We start from the raw sequence: 17,810 nt of genomic DNA on the forward strand, positions 1-17,810 counted from the left end.
GAAGATACTGACACTCCTCTAAAAAATGCCGCTTTATTGCGGTGCTCGCATATTTAAAAGCACACGTATTGATTTTTGATTGTTGCTTTAATCTCCCTCTCTCTCTCTGACGCTCTCTCGCCTGACGGAAGAGATGTGAGCAGAGGGGCTGTTTGCACAGAGGCTGTTTGCTTAGAAGATACTAACGCTCCTCTAAAAATGCCGCAAACTTAAAAGCACAAGTATTGATTTTTGATTGTTTGCTTTTCTTTGCGGCTCTCTCTCTCTCCCTCTGAAATTCTCTGCTCCTGAAGAGAAGAAGATCTATTTGCATTCTTTTAATTGTGAGAAAGAACTGTCATCTCTGTCTTGTCCTGGAGGACAGTTTAAACTTTGACTAAAGGGTGTTATTTCATGTCTAGAGGGCTGTAATAATGTTAACAGTGTGGGAGAGTTTATAAGGGCTTAAAATATATAAAAATAACTACACAAACATATGGTTTCTACTTGCTGGATTTTCGCTCATCGCGGGGTTCTGGAACGCAACCCCGCGATCGAGGAGGGATTACTGTATTCAGAAATATTCCAACGCCGTCTTTATATACTCAGGTTTTGACTTTATATATTTGGGAATGACTTTACATATTCAAGTTTTGACTTTATATATTCAGAAACAAGTTTTGACTTTATGTATACCGGCGCTGACTTTATATATTCAAGTTTTGACTTTATTTATTCCAACAGTGACTTTATATAATCAAGGTTTGACTTTATATATTCAGGAATGACTTTATATATAAAGGTTTTGACTTTATATAGTTAAATGTAGTCATCATTGCATAACTTTTTCTTTACCATAGAAATTTAAAGACTAAATTCAACTTCCATTCCTAACAAAGATATTTCTGGCTACTAAATAGAACCTACTTATATCCAAATTCGAGCTATTGAGCTGTCGCCTGCCTGCCTGAATAAGTCACCCTTGCTTAGTTTACTTTTTACCGTTCATTTAATCATGGCTAAATTATAAAATAGAAGGAGGATTACACTGAGTATGGCTTTACCAAAACAATTATTGATGGTGAATCAATTATTCATAAAGCTTCAATTGGTGATCTGTTTTATGTGTTAACCTCATATTTTTTCATACTTCTTTTCAAACCAAGAGTGCGAGGGTAAAATGAATCGGGAAGGGCTGATCAATGTAATCGTGTACCACAAAATCATGCATTGACAGAAGTTTCCCTTTGCTTGGAATGGAAAGTGTGATTAAATGCGTTATTTTTAACGATTATGGAGTACTTCTCAGCTGTGCTTGTGCTAAGAAAGGAAATATTTTAAAAATAACGTAACACGATTGTAAATGTAACCTTTTGTAAGTAGTGCCTTGAGAATTCAGAGTGTGAAGAAACTGTAGAGACAGCGTGTGTATTAACTTGTGGATTTTTCTGTGAGTATTTGGTGGCAGCGTCACAAAGTTGCTTCTGGAAGACTGCGTTAGCTGTGGAGCTCAGCTCAGAGCGAAATGAGGTGAATGGGAGGGAGATGATGGCGTGACTCTCCCACCGCTTTAACTGTCAATCCCCACAAAGACAGTCTCGGAATTTGCATAAGCACAGCCCTTCACCAGTAATTTTAACTTAGTTACAAAGTGATCAAAACTCTCATTTATATCCTGCGTCCTCTCATTAAACTTGTATCCCGTATTAGCCGTGGGCATGACAAACGCCAGCGCAGCATGTCTATGAAGCCTAGACAGTTGTCAAGTATTGATCCTCATTTTCCAATTACACATACATTGTAAATTAGTTTACACATGTCATTTTGAACAAAACCACACACACTAATATTATGAGTTCAGTCAATTTAAAAAGACCAGCTTTGCGCATAGTCTTCCATGTGGTTGGTTTGTTTCGATTCACTTCCATATTTATGTAATAAATTACACAAGTAATTAGCAAAACATGTCTTTGCCTATTAGAAAAATAGGACCAGGAAAATGAGATAAATGAGTATTTACAGATCCCTTTTCTTGTCACAAACATGTCGGAAAAACAAAACATCCGGACCAATAACCAAAAGCTTTCTTGGCGATGGGCGTTTATTTGGTAAGTTTTAAGCTTTTCCTCTGTGCTCTAAATCCTTCACTGCAAAGTGCCAGATCAAGCAAGATACTATATATATATATATATATATATATATATATATATATATATATATATATATATATATATATATATATATATATATATATATATATATATATATATATATTTTTTTTTAAAGAAAGAACTTAATATTAAACACAATTATGCATGGAAAATGCATATATAGTATGAAGAAAACTTCAACTTGAAAAATTCCAAACATTTCCTTTAACAAATACATAACTAGACAGCTGTACAGCACTTTAAAATCAAAATAATCTTTGCAACTTTCTTTATCTAAACTGCTTGAGGGTCTAATCTAGTTTATTATGAAAAACAATGGAAAAACTGCAACAAATATTTGGTTAGCAGCAGTCTGTAACTGTACACTGAAAAGGGCAAGCCATATGATTCCAACTAATGATTAAATGCATTGTGTGGTATCATAAAAAAACATATTGATCATGCAGGCCAGAGCTTATTTCACATTTGAAAGATACCGTTGGGTGTGACAAAACTCAATTTTAAATAATCAACTCAGTGTGCAGGCTTGAATGGGTGTGGGAGTATGCAGGCAGGTGCTGCTTCAGGACTGATTGGGGCATTTGGCTGATCATGTATTCACATGCAAATGTAAGTGGGTCAGTCAGCTGCCTCATTCAAACCTTGAAGTGGCAGTATAAGAGGAGCCTGCATGTTAGAAGGAGGGATCAAAAGACAGAATCAGATCAGAACAAGGTAAGACTGCGAGACAGCATAGTATCGGTGCCTGTACACCACTAGCAGTTGGTAGCCCTGTGTAAGGACAAACAGTCGCTGCTCTAGGGGCAGATTGTCCTGCTCATTTAATGGAGCAGCGAATTCAATGGTGGTGAAGTCCTTCGTAGGGATCTGAGAGACGCCAGGAGCGCGAAAAGGTAGATGGGAGGACAGCTGACCCTATGCGGTCTGATGGATGTTGACTTAGGCAGCCAAAATGGGAGTCGATAAGGACGACCACAACTGCTGGAGTCCTCACCGGCTGAGCAACCTGTGGGTGAGCTGGGGAGACAGAGAGGACCTTACACTGAGCTTAGGCAAAATTAGGAGAAAAATAAAGAACCTGATGACTGTGCTTAAAACCCGTTTTATGTTAGGATTATTTGTTTTTTTTTAACTCAGGGATTACTGAGTGCTTCATAGATCTTCTTATTAGTATTGTATACTTTTTTTTTTTTTTGCACTGCACCATTGGACATTGAAGCAACCAGAAGCTAAAAGCCCACCCGGACCCTCACAGAGTTGTCCTCCACAATGCTGCAGGCTTTGCAGATGCAACAATTAATAAAGACAGAGAGGTCCCAATGATTTATTCTGCTGCATGCACTATCCACTGCAGAACCATGCGGTCAGAGACACTGCAAATTCCAAAGCAGATGGCAATGCAGCTGGTCAGAACACTCTCGATGGTACCACTATAGAATGGGGGAAGAGGTAGGCTCACCAAAAAAAGTGGACACATAACTTCAACTTTTTGGCTACGGAAGTGGTTTGAATTGACCAAGTAAGATCAGCTGCTAGGTGCACATCAGCAAAATTTGGCGCTCTTGTGATGCCTAAGAATCCAGCTATAGCATCAGCTTATGAAAGTTAAAGTAAGCAAGCTCCCAAGAACTTCAAACATCACTCTAGCATAGGCCATTCTGCAAAGTACAGAGCCTGACTAAATGTTAGCCATGCCCACCAGGTTTAACTGAAGCAGAGAGCTATTTAAAACACATCTATCACAATACAATCGTAGAAATCTTTATTCGAGTTAGGTGTTATGGTGTTCGAAATAACTGTGAACTTGACATGAACCATAGTGTAGAACCCTAAACTAAAAGCTACATCAACTGAGAAAATAGTCAATCATAAGGTTTAGAAATTTTGTTTACTCACCATGATGTAAAATTGGTCGGTCTGACCATTCTATCAAAATCTGTAAGCTCTTGCACAGTTTTATTACAGGCTTCAATGTTCAGATACTTAAAAATATGAACTTTGCCCTTTGTACACACCTGAAGAGAAAGAAAAAAATCAGACTTTTATTCAGTGGTAGCCTTATTAGTCCACTCTGGAAAAATGATAAAATATAAAAAGCCACACTACTGAACTGAATTTTTCCAATATCAAATATGTATTATTTATAAATGCAATTCATACTTAATGTGAAATTTTGAGACTACTGAAAGAACTGAAATTCTTAAATCCTGAGATTAACAAAACTAACCTGTGCTGGAGGAGATTGAAGTGGGTTGTTATCTAAAATGATCGCTTGGAGATGTCGAAGATGTCGGTAACACACAGGGATTCTAGTCACACGATTACAAGAGAAGTCTAGTCGAACCAATGGAAGTTCAGACAGCTCTGTCAAAAATACATGAAAAATAAAACAGAATTTTAGAAAAATGAAGCAATGCTATAATGAGTGAGGAAATCAAATTAGAAAAAATATCCCTATACACATTTAGGACTACTAATAATAAAATTAAGTAACAGAGAGAAGAAAAAAAATTATAGTGGGATTTGAAAGAGTGATTATTTCTGAAATTTCCCACTCAAAATCATACTTCATAATTAAATGAAGTACACTAACATTACCTTCAGGTAGGATAGATATCTGGTTACGGCGAACATTAAGATCTCGTAAAGACTCCAGACTACCCAGCTGAGGTGGAAGTGACTGGATTTCATTACAGCTCACATCCTTTAGGAAAAAGAAGATCAACAGTAAACTGACAAGAAACAGAAAAAACCTTGCCCAAGCCAGTGTTAGATAAAAACTATACACATAATCAATGAGCTCCATTATTTTTTAATTAAGTTACAACAAGAAGATTTCAAGTGTAACAAAGACACAGTGCTAAAGCCAAATGATTAAAAAGAAGCCTTATCAAAAATACAATATAGTAAATCACAGAAAAGGTTATGAATTCAGTTATAAATTTTACTAAAAAACAACACACTAATCATTTTTAAAATGTTCAGAAATGTAATGATAGTTGCGCATTTATCTGTGTTAAGGAAGATGGCTTGGATCAGATTTGGTACAATCATCAGAAAATAATGCTCCCACGTTAAAATCTCTTCTCTATCACCTTATATACCCAACTCCATTGCCTCTTTCTCTCCAGTTGTGCTTGACCAACCTCTTGCTCTATGCAACCCAAAGTAGGGCCAAGAAGAGCCTTAATTCAAAATAGTAAGTTGGTTCCTAAACTCTGCAATGTGGAAGATAGTTTTTCAAACTTTACCTGGGCACATCAGAACAAGAATATTAAATGTCATTTTGAAAATCATTAAACTGTTTTTATCTCGCCTTAATATATTTTGACTCTTAAAATGGTAGCAACGTCACTGTCAAATTAACTTCTCATTTAAATGTTAATAGGTCAGTAAAAATGGCAGGTAAATAACTTTTTTTTTTTTTACTCGATCTTGAATTTAAGATGCAAGTAAAAAGCAAGAGATTCTTTCTCATTGTACAAAACATAATCTTTCTTTCTCTCACTTATAATGATTCATTTGCATATTAGCTGTGATGACATGTAAAAGTTAAATGAGAAACCACTCTATTATTAAGCTGGCAAAACCAACAAAAGAGAAGAAAAAACAAAAAACAAATCTCTGTAGATCAAGTACGTACAACCAATTCAGAGTTATGCTGAATGTTTTGTTTTCTCAGTATTTCATCTTGTCTTTCATATGTGAAATACATCCAGTGCAAGGAATTATACCAGTTTTAAAATTCTTATGTGCTTTATTATGAAAACCTTAAAAGAAAATGATTCTGAAATGCAGAAAAAGTGCATCTCTCCACAAAAGATACACTTCTAAAACTGTTATTTCAAACAGAATTTACTATTGCAATGCCTTACAAGCTGATTGGGCTGTTGTATTTATACTGTAGCTAACTGGTTATTTAACAAAGGACCTTACTAAAGCGCACAGTATAATGACTGTAAAAAAACAAAAAAAAAAAGATGCAGTTTGACCAACTAGACAAGGTGTCTTCCTGTTTGAGAAATGTACCACCACAAAGTTTAATGCTGGGTTGGTACAGAACTACTTGCCGTGGCAATTTGTTCTCCTATTACACTGGGCAATATTACTCCAGCATTATTGCAATTTAGACTCCCACAGGACTGCATAGAAGATATAATTAAAGTATGCAGCCTTGTCAAGAACATATGGAGCCTCTGGAGAGCGCTAAAGGGGGCAATTTCAATTGACTCATTCATCTGACCCAAAAGTACTTCTAGGGTATGTTTCTGACATAACAGATTACTCTCATGCACAGCCTTAAAGGAGGTCTCTCTTCCTCAGCTGGGTGAACATGAAATCTGTGAGAAGCATGGATGAAGACTCACTTGGGATATATGAAGCAGTCAGCTCAGGTTGCTTCAAATGTCCGTACTCTGGTGCAGTAGGGACATTTTCTTTTTTTGACCCGAGATGCCTTCATCAGTTTTATTATATCACATCTAATTATAATTTCTGTACATTGTCTTAAACTTTTAAAATCTTACATTATATTTATAAAAATTTAAGATCTTTGATTCCTTTGAGCAATGCTCAATTCAGACACACACATATACATATATATATATATATATATTCACACACACTATATATATATATATATATATATATATATATATATATATATATATATATATATATATATATATATAGCCAACACAGGGCACAAGGCAGGAACCAATCCTGGGCAGGGTGCCAACCCACCGCAGGACACACACACAAACACTCCCACACCAAGCACACACTAGGGCCAATTTAGAATCGCCAATCCACCTAACCTGCATGTCTTACATACATATATACATATAAACATACATATATACACACATATATATATCTATATCTACAGACTCAAGTCAAATCTACGTTTTATTCTAAAATAGTAACAATAAGAGCAGCTCACTACTCAAACGGACGAGCTCGGAATCAAACCTGCAACCTCTTGATTACATGTCAGCAGATCTTACACTGCCCAGCAGTCAGGTCAGCGTCATACCCTAACCCAATTTCTTTTTATACATTTACATTCTTGAATAAAAGTGCACTTGTTTTGTTATATTTGTACTTTTTGTGAAAGTGTTTATTTGATATTTGGACTTCAGTCTTCACACATTATACAGGTACACTTTATGTTTACATTTTGTCAATTATTACTAAAATATGAAAAATGTTTCTCGCTTAGTATAGTGTAAGTATCAAGTTGTTGAAGGTGATGAACAACTGAGGATATTTGCGGTGTTTTAACACAAGTTTTAATACATACCCATTTAATAGATACTTATTTCAATTAAGTCAGTCTTTAACAGTGCATTCACAGTGTACAGTCGTTTCAATAGTTTTCTTGTTGACTTCTATTCATCTTACCTTTTAAGAAGGCATTCAAATTCAGGTTGTAGTTGTTCAAGTACTATTTTGTCAGGTTTCAGGTCATTGTTTAAGCTTAAACTATTGCTATTAAATTTTAAAAATACCTTTGTGTTGATTCTAAATTAATTTATGCAATTATTTCATAATTGCATGTTTTAATGTTAGATGTGATTAATTCATTATAATTATGCAATTAATTAATTTTTAAAATTGATTCCCAGTCGTAACATATCCACAAACACACATTATACAGTATATACACATACACACACATCTGTAAATACTCACCAGTTGTCTGAGGTTGACCAGGGTATCAATATTGTTTGGCAGTGTGGAGAGCTTGTTATTGCTAGCATTCAGAACTTTTAGAGGAAGTTGACACAGGAATGGAGGCAAGGAGGACAGTTGATTTCGACTGCAAGCAAAAACAAAATAAGAATCACACAAAAGCAAATCAATTGGTCAGGACCTGCTGAATAAACTCTTTTTTTCTGCCAGGCTAAGAAAGAATCTAGCAGATGTTTTATATGGTTTGTCCTTCACAAATTCCATAACATGGCATTACAACTATGATAAAATTCCTCAGAAGACAAAAACACTCAGTCAAGAGACAAGACATCATCTTGTACAAGACAGCTGGCCAGTACAAATAGAAGTACCAAGCTTTAATGCTGTAACAGAGCTATAATAACTATGCTCATTAAAAGAAGGAAAAATATTTCACTTTCAAAAATTACACTTTTCCAACAAACTCTGCAAAACAAATCAAGAGTCTAAAAAAAAAAAAAAGATTAAGCTGAGAAGACAACTAAACCACTGATGATCAAACTCCAAAAGAACTCAGAAACTTTCCAACCTCTACTTGCAGTTATTCAAGATTCAATTAAGCAAGAAGAAATACAACTTTCCACCTCAGATCAGGAAATACCTAGTACATAAGCATGTGTCTGTACACTTTTGAATGAGGTTTACTACTATTTACACAGTCATACTATATATATTTATAAGGCATTTGGGTCTATAATAGTAGTATAATCTATACAAAAAGATTTCTTTTTTTTAGATAAATTTCTCAGTTGGAGTAGGCTTGAGCTTCTCTGCATTTTTAGAATTGGAGTAAGTGGATATGAGAATGCAAGAACAACTATTAGTTTGGAAGTAAATATATCTGTATTATGACCTAGCTGCCCCCACCCCCAGGTGCGAGTGAGACAGGACAAACTTTATATATATACAGTATAAAAACAAAAAAAAACACAAATCATTTGTATTGAGAAGAATTTATACTGATAGCTTTCTTATCCGAGGGCCTCTTGATATACAACATTTTTGGTTTTGCTATTGGGGCGAGAATTTAGCTGTGATCTCTTTAACAAAAATGTAATACGCTTTGCAAGATATCTCTGCCAAGCAGAAGGTAGGTACAGCTCCAATGTCAAACCATGAATCCATGAAAGAAGAAAATGAAAACATTATTTGTACAAAATCTTAATTTATTTATCCATTCCTAAATAATTAAATGGGCAGGCTATTTCGTGATCAGTGCAATACGCTGTTTGTTAAAACGGATGACTCCCGCTCTTACGCAAGTCTGCCTGGATATTATGAACTATCGATCTGTTCAAGTTCTATTTAAATTTTAAATAGAAGGAATTTTTATTTAGTCGACAGAATATTATTCCGAATAAATCAACTCAAACCTTAAATAACTTATAATATTTTGCTCTCCATAAAAATATATCCTGTCTAAATTATACAAGTTAGAAATAAAGTAAACGTTAAAAGAACAAACATTCAAATTTCTTTACTCTTATGTAATTTTATATAAAAAATAAACTTAAATTTTAAATATCCCAAAAGATTTTGCTCTCCATAAAAATATATCCTGTCAAAATTATACAAATTCAAATATGAACATGGTGCATAACAAAACCTGGAAATATAAATAAAATTTGTTCTTTTCAGCAATAACAAATCAAATCATTCAGTTGTCTTTGCTCTTATGTCATTTTATCAGAGCTGGACGCCTGGCATCTTTTTTTGGCAACAAGTTCGCTTATGTTTGGTGTGAGGTTCTGTGTTGTGGAGATTCTCAGGATGGACTGCAGGTGCTCATCAGTGAGGCGACTCCTGTGTGCTGTTTTGTTAGTCTTCATGACTGAGAAGAGCTTCTCACACAGATATGTGCTACCAAACATGCACAAGGTTCGAGCGCATGTAGACAGAGCTGGAGCATTTCTGTGGGAATGGAGTGAATAAACTGTGCGGGCCTGCAGTATCGTACTTTGCCTTCAGTGTGCCATTACACTGCAGCTCAATCACCTCCATCTGAATCTGCACAGGTGCAGTTTCCACATCGACGGCAAATGGGTTGCAAACAACTCAAAATTCTTTTTTTGTTCTTCAAAGTCACCAAAGCGCCGTGCGAACTCAGTGCGCAGTGCGCTCAGTTTATCAGCAAAGTGCGTATTTGGGAACACCGTAGTGCCGACTTGGTTCAACATTACTTGGCAACAGGGAAAGTGGGGCAAGTTGCACTGGTGCATTTGTGTCTCCCATAAAAGTAGCTTCACTTGAAATCACTTTGTGATTTTGCACGGTAAAACGCCTGCTGAAGTGTCAGATTCTTCTTTAACTCTTCTGCTTTCTGTATCTTGTGCATTGCATTCAGGTCTTTCAGGTTATCTTGATGTTTTGTCTCATAGTGCCGTCTTAGATTAAATTCTGTAATTACAGCCACATTAGCTCCACAAATGAGACACACGGGTTTACCGGCAATGTCAGTAAACATATACTCAGCCTCCCATCGGTTTTAAAGGCTCTATGTTCAGAATCACCTTTTCTCTTCGGCATCGTGTGGGCTAGCTTCGCAATAACTTGCAGCATCATAAGCTAGACTTGATTAACGGTAAGTGTTCGGCAAGGCAGCTGAAGCGCTGCATTATGGGATCTGTAGTTTATTGTGTTACCAGCGCTTCATATCCCCGGCCATTAATAACAATAATATATAAAATGATCTCACGGGCTGATATAATTACACGCCGGGCGGATGTGGCCTCGGGCCTTGAGTTTGACACATATGGACTAAATAGAACTTGAAATAGAACTTTGAAAAGATATATTTTTCAAATGTGATCGCAATTCAGATCGAGTTGACGCGCACTACAGTACATCGAGCCCGCGTGCTATTGTGGTTTTGCCTGCGTGCCTCAATAAGTTACCCTCCCCTCGCTCTTACTTTTTTACCGTTCATCTAATGAATACACTGAGTATGGCTTTACCAAAACAATCATTGATCGAATAAAGTATCCATTATTCATAAAGCTTCAATTGGTGATCTGTCTTTCTGCGTTAACCGCATATTTTTTTCATACGTCTCAAACCAAGGGGATGCGAGGCTAAAATGAATCGGAAGCGCGCATACTCAGTGCATCCCTCTCGAATCGAACTTGACGCGGCGCTAGAGGCGTAGCTCTACTATTAGCCACGGCGTGTGGTTTGTCTATTTGAGCGTAGCAGTGTAATTCGGTTTTTGTTCAGCACTCTTTGGAACTGTTGCTTTTTGTCTGCGCACTGCGTCAGTTCACGTGAGCCGCTGAATATGGTTTTATATGTCACTCGCTCGCTTCTAATTGTTTCGCTGCCTTCTTAATTATATAATGTATGTTTTCTTCAGCGGTTTTTGGAGCTCTTCCTGGTTTTCTACGTACTGCGTGATTACGGGGAGGCGTGATGATGTCACACGAAACTCCGCCCCCCACGGCTTTCGAGCTCAACTCCATTACAGTAAATGGAGAAAAATAGCTTCTAGTTATGACCATTATGTAGAATTTCGAAATGAAACCTTCCCAACTTTTGTAAGGAAGCTGTAAGGAATGAGCCTGCCAAATTTCAGCCTTCTACCTACACGGGAAGTTGGAGAATTAGTGATGAGTCAGTGAGTCAGTCAGTGAGTGAGTGAGGGCTTTGCCTTTTATTAGTATACTAGCAAAATACCAAGCGCTTACGCATCGGTGAAGTACTGCATTAAAATTTTTATTAAGAACAAAAGTAAACCTTTTAACGGAGGGAAAATATGCCAATAACTATTTGTTAAGGATCTCTTTGTATACCATGTTGTCACTTCAGCTCTCCGGTTGTAATATGACCAAGCTGTGCACTGAGCTTATTCTTAAGGATGCAACATACAGTTGGCCATGTGAACAGTAATCTTGTCTCAAATCTCACAGCTTAGATTACTGCTGTCATAATCGGTTTGAGTTTCATGGTTTGTTTCAATTACTACAGTATTTGCAGGATTTGTTGTGTTGAAGTGACATTTGGTATCTGTCAAGCGTTGTGAGCACACAACCGGTTTCATCGATAAAATCACATCCAGGTTTTGAGAGTTTAAACATTCATAAACATCAAAGTGTCCACTACTGAAATCGCCACCTGTGAATCTAAGATGTTTAAGAGGCATTGGCAGTTGTCGAAAGGTGTAAAATATTTGGCCATTTCGTACACTTGAAAGCAACAACTGAACAATTCAGTGGCAGGCATCAACTCAGATGCAAAACCATAGGTGAAGAGCTTAAGCATTTTACTCTTATAGTGCTCCTGTGTAGTATAATTATCTCCTGTACCGTCATCAGTCCACATCGTAACCTGTCCCAGTCATTCAATACATAAGACATAATGTTCCTCCGGATATCAAGAGTGAGCCTGATATGGCCGTGCAATATGATCATCTCGATAGACATGGTAATGGGGTTGGAATGATAAAGGAAATGGGTACCTGACAAATGTAAAGTAAGTGTAAAATACCTACACAATAACTATAATTGTAATAAACAAACAATAAAACAGCGGAGAAGCCGTGGATTAAACAAAAAGGCTGTAGTTATCAGTAGGGAGATGTGAATCCCATTGCGAAGCAAGGAAGGGAATGTAGAGACCGGAGCGACGGACGGTCTTATATAGGCAGGCAGCCAACAACGTGGGAGGCGTTGGGATGGGGGACCCAATGCCGCCTCACACGGCGACCGAGCTGCAGGCTATGAACGTATATATGTACGTAAGTAGGATTCAGTTAGCGCTGGGAACCCGTGTACCAAATTTCTTGAAGATGGGCCCATAAGTAACAAACACTGTTGAAAAGTTCAATATGGCAGCCAACAGTGACATCATACCACCGAAATAAGTATGTACATTGGTTTCGGTTAGTGCAGGGAAGCCGCCTACCAAATTTCGTGAAGATGGGGCCATGAATAAGAAAGTTCAATATGGCGGACGTTGTTGACCGTTATGACCATTACGCGTCGAATTTCAAAATGAAACCTGTTTAACTTTTGTAAGTAAGCTGTAAGGAATGGGCCTGACAAATTTCAGCCTTCTACCTACACAGGAAGTTGGAGAATTAGTGACGTTTTGAAAATTCAATATGGCGGTCGACAGTGGCGTCATACCACCAAATAAGTACGCACGACATCGGTTTTAGTTAGCACAGGAAGCCACCTACCAAATTTTGTGAAGATGGGGCCATAAATAAGAAAGTTCAACATGGCGGACGTTGTCACCATTATCGACTGTTACGTAGAATTTCAAATGAAACCTGCTTAACTTTTGTAAGTATGCTGTAAGGAATAAGCCTGCCAAATTTCAGCTTTCTACCTTCATGGGAAGTTGGAGAATTAGTGATGAGTCAGTGAGTGAGTGAGTGAGTGAGTGAGGGCTTTGCCTTTTAATTATAGATAAGTACAGTAATCCTCCTCGATCGCGGGGTTGCGTTCCAGACCCCCGATAGGTGAAAATCAGTAGAAACCATTTGTTTGTATGGTTATTTTTATATATTTTAAGCCCTTATAAACTCTCCCACCCTGTTAACATTATTAGAGCCCTCTAGACATGAAATAACACCCTTTAGTCAAACGCTTAAACTGTGCTCCATTACAAGACAGAGATGACAGTTCTTTCTCACAATTAAAAGAAAGCAAACATATCTTATCTTCAAAGGAGCGCGTCATAAAGAAGCGCTGTCAGGAGCAAAGAATGTCAGAGAGAGCACTCGCTAAGAAAAGCAAACAATCAATAAATCAATACATGCTTTTAAGTATACAGAAGCACCGCAACAAAGCGGCATTTTGTAGAGGAGCGTCCGTGTCCTCTGTGCAAACAGCCCCTCTGCTCACACCCCCTCTGTCAGGCAGAGAGAGTGAGAAAGATAGAGAGAAGCAAACAAGCACCGCGCGGGAAGCATATCTTATAGCATTGAGGAGTTTTAGTTAATATGTAATACATGCTCTGATTGGGTAGCTTCTAAGCCAACCGCCAATAGCATTCCTTGTATGAAATCAACTGGGCAATCAAACTGAGGAAGCATGTAACCTAAATTAAAAGACCCATTGTCCGCAGAAAGCGCTAACCAGCTAAAAATCTGTGATATAAATTTAGATGTGCTTACATTTAAAATCCTGAAAGTTGAAGCCGATATAGCGAGGATTACTGTATATATATATATATATATATATATATATACACACTAAAAATACCAGGCAGCGGAGAAGTAGTGTGTTAAAGAAGCAATGAAAAGAAAAGGAAACATTTTGAAAATAACGTAACATGATTGTCAATGTAATTGTTTTGTCACTGTTGTGAGTGATGAGTGTTGTTGTCATATATATATATATATATATATATATATATATATATATATATATATATATATATATATATTTACACACACACACATATATAAACATATATATATACATATCTATACATACACACATACATACATACATACACACACACATATATACACACAAATACATATATACATACACACACATATATAAACATATATATACATATACATACATATCTACATATATACAGTACACACACAGCTATTTCGGATCAGTGCAATACGCTGCTTGTTAAAATGGATAACTCCCGCTCTTACGTGCAAGTCTGCGTGGATATTATGAACTATCGTATTTGTTCAAGTTCTATTTAAATTTTAAATAGAAGGAATTTTTATTTAGTTGACAGAAATATCTTTGGTAGGAATGGTAAAAACAGACAGGAATATTATTCGTGAATAAATCAACTCAAACCTTAAACAACTTATAATATTTTGCTCTCCATAAAAATATATCCTGTCTAAATTATACAAGTTAGAAATAAAGTAAACATTAAAAGAACAAACATTCAAATTTCTTTACTCTTATGTAATTTTATCATTCAGCACGAGCAGTTTGGTGGTGGGTTAATGATTGTCTGGGGAGGCATATCCATGGAGGGTCACACAGACCGCTACAGGCTTGACAAAGGCACCTTGGCTGCCATTAGGTATCAGGGTGAAATCCTTGGACCCATTGTCAGACCCTATGCTGGTACAGTGGCTCCTGGCGCACGCGACAATTCTTGGCCTCATGTGGTGTCAGTATGCAGGCAGTTCCTAGAGGATGAAGGAATTGATACCATTGACTGGCCACCACACTTTCCTGACCTAAATCCAATAGAACACCTCTGGGACATTATGTTTTGGTCCATCCAATGCCACCAGGTTGCACCTCAGACTGTCCAGGAGCTCAGTGATGTCCTGGTCCAGATCTGGGAGGAGATCCCCACAACACCATCTGTCATCTCATTAGAAGCATGCACCGATGTTGTCAGGCATGTATACAAGAACACAGGGGCCATACAAAGTGCTGCACAATTTTGAGTTGCTGCAATTAAATTTGGGCAAAATGGACTAGCCTTCCACATAATTTTTCACTCTGATTTTGGGCGCTTTGAATTCAGGGCTCTGTAGGTTGATCATTTTCATCTCCATCAAACAATGTGGCATCCTTTCGCTCCTAACACATTACCCAGTCTATATCAGTATAGATATCCAGCAGGATTTCTTTTTCCCATTGAGATCTGATGTGTTTTCAAAGTGTTATACACATATACACACACACACATATTATGTGTATACACATACACATACATACGAGAGAGAGAGAGATGAGATATGAGAATGTAAAATGGAGTTGTGGCATTACTGAGAAAGGTGTCATTTAAGGTCCTCATTTTTCAATTTTCAGCTGGATTGTCTTTGTCAGAGTTAGAGGGTGGCTTTACTGTTTAGATTCAGGTTTAAAGGCAGTTGGACGACTATAAACAAACATTTTATAGAACTGATGATTGAGTTTCTTTAAATTTCACAACATAGCCACGATTTGGCAGCTGTCAGTTTGTCAAATAAAAAAAAAACAAACAGGAATACGAATTCACTAAGAACCTCCTGAATTTCTGCATTACTGGTCTGACAAATGTACTTCAGCCTGTTTTTAGCTTTCAATATAACAAAACTAAATTTGAGTTTCAACTAATCAGCTGGGAATAGTTTTATACCAAGAAGTAAAGTAATTATTACCATAGGAACTCTGTAATTTTACTCCTGTCTGAATGGCTTATCTCAATAACTTTTCATGGACTGCACATTCACGCCTCCACATTCATCTTGTATAAAAAGTCAGTTAATCAGTTAAACTAGTCCTGTGTGAATCAACTTGTCAATAAATCTGTCTTTAAAGCAATTCAAATTGAACTAAAATTACAGAGATCCTCCTATAATAACTACTTTACCCAGTGGCTTTTTTGTACTCCTTTTGTGTGCTGAATAACAATTGCTGTATTCCACAGCGACTCTTCCAGTCAAGACCAATGTCAACAAGAAGGTTACATCCAATGTATACAGCCTTAACAAAATGTAAACAATGAAAAATGAATCAATTCCTAAGTAAGAAAAATTTGGCATTAATTATAAAACAGTAATGATAGTTACAATTCTTGGAGTAAGAAATGAGTAAGTTCATTTTAACTTTAACTACTCTACTGGTGTAGAGCATTTCATGAAAGCAAAATTATAAAATAAATTGCAAGATGGAATTATAGTGTGTGTACTTTAAATGAAAATAACCACCTTGCACTTTTCACACTTTTGAATAGGAGGTGTTTTTAAATATTTTGGAACAATTGCTCAAACTGAATTATACAAACCCAATCTACACATACTAGGTTTAAAAAAAAAAAACAATGGGACACAAGGAATGGTTGTGCACCAGAGTTGGAATACTGACATATTAAGTGACACCACTTAAGATTGAAATGCTGTAAAGTAATAGCAAGTTGACATATAATTACATAGCATGTTAGCTACTCAAAATATATTTTCAGATTTGGCAACTAAAAGTTGATGCCTGGTTGCTAACCCTGGCAGCTAACCCTGGCAGCCACTTTTAAAAGCTAGTACTGAGTACTAAGCGACCAAGTGTCAGGAAAACAATCACTCAGAATAAGCAAAGAACACTCTCTCCCAATTTATGAAGATAGAAACTATTTATAGCTTTCAAGATTAAAGCTGTTAATGTCATATTTAGTTTTACAGGGAACTACAGCATACAGAGCACATATTCACAACTGAAAACAAAAGGTTTTGGGGATTAGGTTCAGGGAAATAAAAAGCCTTGATGGGAAGAGTATTTAAACTAAGAAAAACAAAGCCTAGTTTTATTAAAAATAAAAGTACAAGGATTCATCAAAATCTAAATGAAACTAGCTAATAAAAAACTTAAAAAAAAAACCCCAAAACTCAAAAACAGCTTAATTACCTTATATTGATGTAGGTGAGGGCCTGTAGGTTGCACACAGCTTCTGGAATGCTCCTGGCACAGTTGTGATACAAACTGAGGGACTCCAAGGAGATAAACTGGCATACTTCCTCTGGAAGTTCTGACAGACGATTTTTGGAAAGATCTGAAAAAAGATAAATATTCTTGAATTGTAACAAAAGTGTAACCTCATCTTGCACACACAATGTATACAGTGAATGCACACTGCCAGCATTTAGCAGCATATGGTAATACTTAATACTGATACTCTGTATGTTCAATTCTTCATAATAACTATTCATGGTGGCTCTAAAATCCGCCACTGACCCCTACTCTCTTCTGTTTCTTTTCCGGTTTCTTTGTGGTGGCGGCCTGCGCCTCCACCACCACCTACTCAAAGCATCCTGATGCACCAACATTGATGGACTGAAAGCCAGAAGTCTACGTGACCATCATCATCAGGTCCTTCCATGAAAACGCTAAATACAAAGAGGACTGTTTGACTTATGTTAGGTAGATTGCCCAGAGGGACTGGGCGTCTCTTGGTCTGGAACCCCTACAGATTTTATTTTTTCTCCAGCCTTTGGAGTTTTTTTTTGTTTTTTTCTGT

General features: G+C 36.8%; 1 protein-coding gene across 1 annotated transcript in view; it reads right to left on the reverse strand.

Moving 5' to 3' along the window:
* LOC120526481 (DISP complex protein LRCH3-like) overlaps positions 1-17,445 on the reverse strand; it is a 90,559-nt gene extending 73,114 nt beyond the window's left edge. Inside the window, exons 1-5 of the mRNA XM_039749647.1 lie at positions 17,201-17,445; positions 7,845-7,971; positions 4,749-4,854; positions 4,378-4,514; positions 4,047-4,165 (exon numbers count right to left, since the gene is read on the reverse strand). Coding sequence (XP_039605581.1) covers positions 4,047-4,165; positions 4,378-4,514; positions 4,749-4,854; positions 7,845-7,971; positions 17,201-17,445 — 734 coding nt within the window. The remainder of the gene's footprint in view (positions 1-4,046; positions 4,166-4,377; positions 4,515-4,748; positions 4,855-7,844; positions 7,972-17,200) is intronic.
* Between the last annotated feature and the right edge of the window lie 365 nt (positions 17,446-17,810).

The sequence above is a fragment of the Polypterus senegalus genome, chromosome 3 (assembly GCF_016835505.1).
Source record: "Polypterus senegalus isolate Bchr_013 chromosome 3, ASM1683550v1, whole genome shotgun sequence".
NCBI lineage: Eukaryota > Metazoa > Chordata > Cladistia > Polypteriformes > Polypteridae > Polypterus > Polypterus senegalus.